Source organism: Hyalella azteca, unplaced genomic scaffold, assembly GCF_000764305.2.
Source record: "Hyalella azteca isolate HAZT.00-mixed unplaced genomic scaffold, Hazt_2.0.2 contig7695, whole genome shotgun sequence".
In the NCBI taxonomy this organism is placed as follows: Eukaryota; Metazoa; Arthropoda; class Malacostraca; order Amphipoda; family Hyalellidae; genus Hyalella; species Hyalella azteca.
The window spans coordinates 254907-263243 of NW_025937814.1; the positions used below are offsets into that span (position 1 = coordinate 254907).

At 38.9% G+C, this 8337-nt stretch overlaps 1 protein-coding gene across 4 annotated transcripts in view; it reads left to right on the forward strand.

The window, feature by feature from the left end:
• The first annotated feature begins 2536 nt into the window (after positions 1-2536).
• LOC108673826 (gamma-aminobutyric acid receptor subunit alpha-2) overlaps positions 2537-8337 on the forward strand; it is a 38196-nt gene continuing 32395 nt past the window's right edge. For all 4 annotated transcript variants that reach the window (XM_018161704.2, XM_018161705.2, XM_047881356.1 and 1 more), the window contains exon 1: positions 2537-3580. In XM_018161704.2, coding sequence (XP_018017193.2) covers positions 2983-3580 — 598 coding nt within the window. In that variant the 5' untranslated portion in view covers positions 2537-2982. The remainder of the gene's footprint in view (positions 3581-8337) is intronic.

An 8337-nucleotide genomic window follows, 5' to 3' on the forward strand; every position in this document is an offset into this window, starting at 1 on the left:
AAGGCCTGCTCGAGCTCTGGCTACCTCGACGCGTGCCGGACTGATTTCACTACATCTCTTTGAAGATGTGGTTTTCTTCAATATGAAATATTTTGGAGTTTCTTAACCTGTTAGTGTTTTCATCAACTTAAAGTCGAGTTAGTTTATTTTCTAATTGGCATGTCAAATGCGATGCGAATTATCCGTAATTGGACGCTTATTCAGCGGTTAATGCTGTCATCAATCCAGGTTCAATTTTCAATTTTTCTTATATAGAGTTTTAACCGATTTTTGTTTGAACGGTTCGAACTGGGAGTAGTCTAGAGGGTTACAATTATCGGTAGTTTGGAGTTTTTGAGTTTTTACATTGATAAGGAGAGTTTAGTTTTTTCAACCGTAATAATTTCTATCATTTGAATAAAAGTCAATGTTTTCATAGATCTAGAATTAGTAATAGGCTTAATAGACAAACTTTTCATTATTGATCGACGATCGAATAATTTCACCATTACAAAGTGAAGCGTTTTGGGTTATTATTTAACGCAGATGAATAGTCACCAAAGAGAACATTTTTTTCTTTCATCCAGCCGATGCTAGAGTTAATATCCCGAAAATATTTGCAAAACCTTTTCATGTTGCAGCTTCCCCAAATTAATACTTATAATTATTTGAAAATGTTTTACTACTGATTACTGTAGTTATTCATGTTTCTCTATATCTTCTATTAGTAAAAAAAGGCAGATTTAATTACTATTTGACATTCTGCCAACGTGTTTTTACAGCCGCGATATAGTGCGCTATAGCTGCCCTCAGTTGCGTTGGCGCGTTACTTTATACTTCACTAAGCGCTGATGCAGCCATAATTAGTTTCACCTAATTAGTTTATCCAAATTATTATACTACTGAGATTCGACACGTTTTTAGCGCATTTTCTCATTAATGGAAAAGAAGACGCTATTGTGCTCGTCATGTCCGTCCTTCCGTCTGTGTATGTCCGTCTGTCCGTGACTCCATGTATTCGTCGCCGAGATAATGCGCTCTCTGTCACTCACTGAGTTATATTTTTTTGTTCTGAACATGCTGCAAGCTGTCCTGAAATTACTGCTAAACGGCAATAATCCTCGGCTTGGCAAACATGGATGACTTCGAATCATGTGATTCTTAAAATTAAAGTACTGCAAACGCAGTTCTTTTTTCGATTTAAAATAAAAGTTTTTCTTTCGATCGGTTAGCGGGTAATGTCAAAGTATTGTTTGATGACACTCCAGGGGAAAATTACGGTCCCGGCTTGAGTCGTATTTTTTCGGTTCAGTGACCAGTCTATTTTCTTTGCGGGCCTTGCTCTTGTGGCTTCAATTTTTAGATTACTTAATAGTATTGCCAAATCAAGTTATGTTTAATCTACAATAATATAATTACATTTACTGTTTAAAGAAGAATGCTATAATTTAATTCATGAGGAAGTTAGTCACGACATAAGTAAGAAGGCTTTCGGCGAAGAAAATAATACGTTCTTTCTGATGTTATTGAAGTTTGAAATTGGACGTCGGTTTTGGCAGGGAACATGTGCAGTTATGTTCCAATATATTATCTTGACTATTAACTCAACTAACATAACCTAACATTATTTTGGTAGATTTTGGTCTTCCTCAGCTTAAGAGGCACGAAGAATATCAACTGTGTGCAGAATCAATCACTGCATCAAATTAAGCTATAAAATCAGCGCAGTAATGACTGTGTAGACAGTTTTTTCAAAATTTTTTTATGTATTTACTTCCTGAAATTAGTGAGATATGTAATGTAATTTGGAAGCCTTGCTTGTCGTAAACGAAAACCACTTTTTGAACGACGATCATAGTTCTCGCCCTCCCGAAAATTTTGGTCGATAACGTTTCACGTCGCTTCGTCTCATTTTGGCCATTTAGGTTCTGAACCGAAACTTAAACATTTAGTCGTATAAATTCTCAATACTTCTATCATTGAATTGACTCACATTTAACTCATGTCAGACTGCATAATTTTACAAGGTTATTACGTACCAAGTTTAGATCCAATAATTGTACCCATGCTCTCCGGCAAGGGTTAATGTTTCTCGTCGTCTAAAAAATATATCTTTCGATTGAATAAATACAACCATGACAATTGTTTCTCACATCATTCACTCGAATAAGTATCTCCCAATAAAAAGAACGTGTTGAACATTTTATGAATATGACAACCTTAACTTCCATCAATATACTTAGAACGTCTGACGAGTGCTTTCTACTTTTTCAGGTTGATTAGAATTTTCCTTTAATGTAAGTTTTTGTGTTTCCATTCTGCACCATGTGAGTACTTATCAATAAAAAATTTAGTTGTAGAAGGAGCGGAATTTGCAATAGGATGAAAAAAATGGCAGCGTGTGCATGTGAAAGCTGCGAAGATAAGCCAAATTTTGAGGATGATGGATTACAATTCGTACGTTTTCGTAGCGATATGAAATTTGGTCACAGAAGCCGCCAGGAAGGTATACCAACGGCTCATTTGAAAGCTATAAGCACGCAAGAAAATATAAGCGGTGAGAACGGCGTGGTTGCTGATTTTGAATTGGAAGAAAATGAGATTCGTTTTTCCTCTCTTGCAACGGAATTTCCATCTTGTATCTTCGAAGAACCAGTTAGTTCCCTCAGGCTACAAGGCTGTGACGGAGTGAACGGAAAATCGATCTCTTCACCTGAGAACCACGATGAATCTTTACCCGGTGCTCGCCATGCATATCAGCGAAGGAACATTGACGTTTGTCCTGTAAGAACTAGTGAGCAGCTGATAATAGCTTCAAATAAAATTTCTGAAATTGGAGATAGAATTGCCTCATTTGGGTATAGGAAAGGTTTAGTGAACATCGATGCCAAGTGTGGTGAACAGCAGTCACGACAGCAAAGCGATGAAGGTCTTTTTGAAAATGACATATCTTTCGCTAAGAATTTGAGGGGAACTCTTATTGGAGAAACTTTAAACGAAGGCATGTCAATAAGGCTACAAATGGATCATACCACAGTGGAGGGTAACGACGATCGGCGTCAAGTAGATGAGCTGAGCGCGGCCAAATGGCTCCTCAAATGTCTTGCGCAACCCATACAGAAGAAGACTGCTTGTCAGGTTTCATCTAAAATAGCTGGAGAAGGAATCACTAAGCTCAAATTTGAAAGATGGAGGCGACAAAATGAAATAAAACACAAAAATTCAGATAATTCATTCATCAGATACAAAATCCACCCCACATTCCCGACGATATTTTCTCATTTTAAGCTAATTGTTACATGCCTTGCGTTGTATCTTTTCATAATTGGACCTTTCGTCCGCATCCCCAACGTACACAATCCGTGTTGGTCGCTGACCGACGACAACGACTGGACGCCGACGAACGAAGTTTTCCCTTCAACGTTCTTTGGACGCACCGCAGCGACGAAATCTTCGGAACATTGTTTCATGAGAAGTGGGTTGCTACTGGCGGAGGCATTCAGCAGCACCTACAATGCGAAAGACTTCAGTCGCAACGTGACCCAGCTCCTAGACAGCCTTCTTGCGAACTACGACAAGCGAATCCGGCCTGGATTTGGAGGTGAGAGCTAAAATATAAACCCTGATTTCTAAATATCCTATGCCAGGTACGTATGAATGGTTAAAATGCTTTACATTTTAATGTAGAAAGCAATTGTTGAAGACAGGGCATTTATAACATACAGAGCCTTACGTGGAATGTGTTTCCATCGGTTTTAAGACCAGGAAGATCCGAAGCAGATTTTCACTTCTGGACTAAGCTCGAAATTTCCTTCTGATTTTTTTCGATAATCTCACTGTCTTAGCAGTTAATTTGCACGAGACATATCTGATGACGATCTGCATATGAATATAATCTCAACAACTCTTCGATGATATATATAATTAATAGTTTTCCTGCGAGATTCTTTAGCCCAGCTATATTCAAGGACTTTTAAACACTCTCTTCAGAAATTAAGAAGAATGTATAGAATAAAACATTTTGAAACCAAAAGGTGCCGTGTATTTTTTCTGTTGATTTTGAAATATTATTCTCGCTAAACTAGCCTATTGAACGAATAATTTACCTTTGATAAATAACCCAATAAGACAAAAACCCTAAACTTTCATAAGCCATATAAATTTGTTCCATTTATATATCTAATTGCATGTGTACATCCTCTAATATCAGAATCACGACATTTAATCGGCGCATTCCCGAGAAATATTTTACGAAGGTGGTCAGGTCGAATGGTCTTCTTAACTACAGCGATTTGTCCACCACTGCGAACTCAGGCTGTAATTTTATTCAAATGAATGGCATGACTTGACGTAAATTGCAATAAACCACGGGAAAAAGTGTTTAAAATGAATTTCGCTTTTAAATTTATATTCGTACGCAGCACTTTTTGTACCTGGAATTACAAAATATTCTTTTCTGAATGCTGTAACTGTATTGATATGAGTAACGATTGTTAGGCCGTTTAATGAAGCCCAAAAATGCAAAAAAGTAATTTTTGATTTAAATCCACTGGTATGACTGAGAAAATATTTTTATTGCAATATCTCCGAGATAATCACACGTGAAGAAGTTTAGAATAAACTTTACTATAATTTCTACCCTACGAGCTGTATACCTAGGTTGTGTGGCCACTTGCTTGTTGGTCTTTGTGTTGCTGTAGTTGTGGCTTGTGTAGGTACCGCTCCTCTGCCAGGGCAGCAGCAGCAGCATGTATCGCTGCCAAGAGCGGCACTTCTGCTCTCCGCATCATACTTTGATTGCAACCGCGAGTGTGATAATAAATGGCGTCGATTCTGCACCGTTGTGAACTCTACGATGTGCTCCTTGTAATAATCTACGACATATTCTTTGCAATAAAATTGCCCATTGTGTTATCCCGTCGTCCTCGTTTTGGAGCCTGCTACGAGTATTTTTCATACTGCACTACGCAATTTTTCTCGCATGATTGGTTTCAAGTTTTCTTCAATGCTTCGAAACGCTCTGCCATATCTCAACGACACGCTGCGTTCGGAATGCCTTTTAACAAACTTGGATGTTATCAGCAATTGCTTCAACTGAAATTTGAAGGATTCAGACTATTATTTGTCAGATTTTGATTTTGAATTCGCAATATTTCGTCATTTATTTGCTATTTGCGAAAATTGTCCCATACCTTCTCAAATTTTCCATTATTTTTCGTCACCGCGGCGTGCAACTGCCTCCTAGGGCAATAAATTGTATTTTTTCGCTATCATCTGCCAGTTTTTGACAGCATGCGGGCACAGCGTGTTCTCATGACAATAATTTATGATCTGTTGTAACATTTTGTCCTGTGCGGCAGATATAATCCCTTCTTATTATTCAATTTTTTACAGTGTGCCTTCTGACAATTCTTAGCCTTTTGTTTTCCGGCATGGAAGGCTGATGCTGTTCCCCTTAAAACCGTCTCTTAAAACTCCGAGGTTATATTTTTCCCACTATTTCCCGCTGCAACTTATTTCCAGCGACCTGTATTTTTTAGACTCCCTGCAGTCACTGGATATGTTTGTCCTTTATTCCACATGTTTGTCACTCTCAAAACTTGAGTACTCTGAACCGTGAAATAATATGGCAAAAATTTCGATGATGTTACCGTATTATCTTAGTGTAATACCTAAGTGTTGTTTTAAACATGAAAAATTCATGTATGTTAGTATTTTTAGGTTTTAAACGATCAAAAATTTTCGTCGATAATGGAAAACCATGCGGGTGAGATGACCGAACAAAGAATTGCAAGTTCTTTGCTCAAATTATTTTCTGAAACTTTATCTGGTATTCAAACCATCATATCCATCCTCCTTCTACACGGATATTTTCTAATTGAAAGTCAAAGCTGCGTATTAAGTATGTAATCAGTAAGAGAGACAATTGTGTTAGGCATTATGACAATTCTTGTGACTTTGGCGGGCTGTAATGATAATATTCGACATTTAAGTTAGGTTATTTTCTTCGACTTCGTCTTTTTATTATGATTTTCTTCGTTAAACACTATATTCATCATGTATTTGATGGCGTGGAAGTTTCATGCTCTACTGGCACGTCCCACATGAAAGCACTTCACTATTGAAGCTACTCGCAGGCGTGTTAGGTCACAGCTCGAATACACGCTGGTGCGTATGGAGTTTACGGTGAAGATATATTTCCCGTATATATAGGCACTTCGCTTTCAGCAACACTCTGGTGTTTAAAAAGTTCACAGTGAAGATAAATCCCCCGTATAAGCACTTCGCTTTCAGCAACACGCTGGTGTTTTAAAGAGTTCACAAGGAAGCTAAATCCCCCGTATAAGCACTTCGTTTTCAGCAACACGTTGGTGTTTAAAGAGTTCACAGTGAAGATAAATCCCCCGTATAAGCACATCGCTTTCAGCAACACGCTGGTGTTTAAAGAGTTAACAGTTTAGCTAAATCCCCCGTATAAGCACTTCGCTTTCAGCAACACGCTGGTGTTTGAAGAGTTCGCAGTGAAGCTAAATCCCCCGGATAAGCACTTCGCTTTCAGCAACACGCTGGTGTTTAAAGAGTTCGTAGCTAAGACATATCCCTTGTGTAAGCTCTCCACGGTTCTGCAGCAGACGCGGGATGCAGTGAAGTGTATTTGTTGCTGCCAGGAAAACCTCCTGAAAGCCAATACACTCGGACGAGAAGTGCCTGCCTGGCTAATGCTGCGCGTGGTCTCTTGTGCTGCCGTGTCAAATTTCACACTGATTACATTGATCATATATGTTGATATTGTTGTTCTGCAGTCTAACTTTAAACTTTCCGAGTTCTAGTGTTGTGCTAGAGCTGCTTGATGGTTGAAATATCTTTACCTCTCTTGTAAATTTAATCTGATCAACAAATGTCAAATTATGATATTTTGAAACTACTTATAAATTCCTACAAGAATAATTCAGAACAATTTGTGTGACATTAAATATTAAGAATTACTAAGCATAGTTATGAAAAAATGCGAAGTGTCTTATGCCGACAAGACGAGCTGAGCAGGTGCGCTCGGGCGTCGCTCTCGGCGCGTCACTGCAGAGGGAGGAGCTTGGGGGGAGAGGAGCATGCTTAGCTAGAGCAGGGCTATGGTATCTGTCTAGAGAAAGTGGATGTATCTGCCTAGAGGAAGTGGATAAATGTGCCTAGAGGAAGTGGATGTATCTGCCTAGAGGAAGTGGATATCTTGTTCGAGTGTCTTCGTTTCTGTTGCTTTCACCTGTCCCTCCTTGTCACTTCGTCTCTTTGAGATGCTAACGCTGCTTCTTTCGAGCCAGCTTCAGCAGGCTGGACATCTGAGACCTCCCGCCCCGTGTGGGTGATGAACAATTTTTTGATTTGAGAAACTTTTGATAATTGAGACCTTCCACCTCTTTGGTGATGTTCATCTTGACTTTCGGTTCGAGGTAGCTAAATAGCTGAAGCGCTAGTAAACATGTGGCCACTAAACTAACTAACTAACTACCTAGAGGAGGTGGATATATCTACCTAGTGAAGGAGGATATATCTACCTAGTGTGTGAATAAGTTGGCTCAGAATGTACAAATGTGCAAGATATATCAGTCCTAATATTATCATTTCCTAGAATTCGCACCGAAAATGCCTGCTTTGTGATCTATACGCGCTTTAATCGCAGTTATAGTACAGATTATTGTTATTATTATGAAGATTCTTTTAATCAATTTAGTGATGCATGCGACATTCATATTCACGCGGTCTCGTATATTTCAGCAAGGAGATGGAAGCGCCGAATCATCGAGAGTTCTCCTTTATAAAATTTTCTGCTCATTTTCTCGCCGACTGCAAAGCAATGACATGAAGTGCATCGCTCAATGCAATATGCTCTATGAGCTGACCAGAGCTGGTCCGGTACTCAATGACCGTGCACTGCGGCCATCATCTTTGCTTCTCTCGAAAAGCATCATTATTTTTTGCAAATAGCTGCCGCATAAATCAGCGTCGGAATTGAAAATTTATCTGTCATTATCATTAGGGGTGTTACTGAATCATCGCAGCAATGCAATTTGCTGCTAATTTCATGGTTTAATCCTGCGGAGATTTAGCCGCAAATTTTTTTTCCTCCTATTATTTCGAGTGGTTAGATTATTTTTAAATGAAATTTGACGGTTAAGACATCGACACAATAAATACTGCCTCCATCAATCGTTGGAGGTCAGCAAGACGAGCGCCTGTAGGAGCATAAATACTGTCTCCATCAATCGTTGGTGGTCAGCAAGACAAGCACCTGTAGGAACATAAATAATGTCTCCATCAATCGTTGGTGGTCAGCACGACGAGCACCTGTAGGAACATAAATAC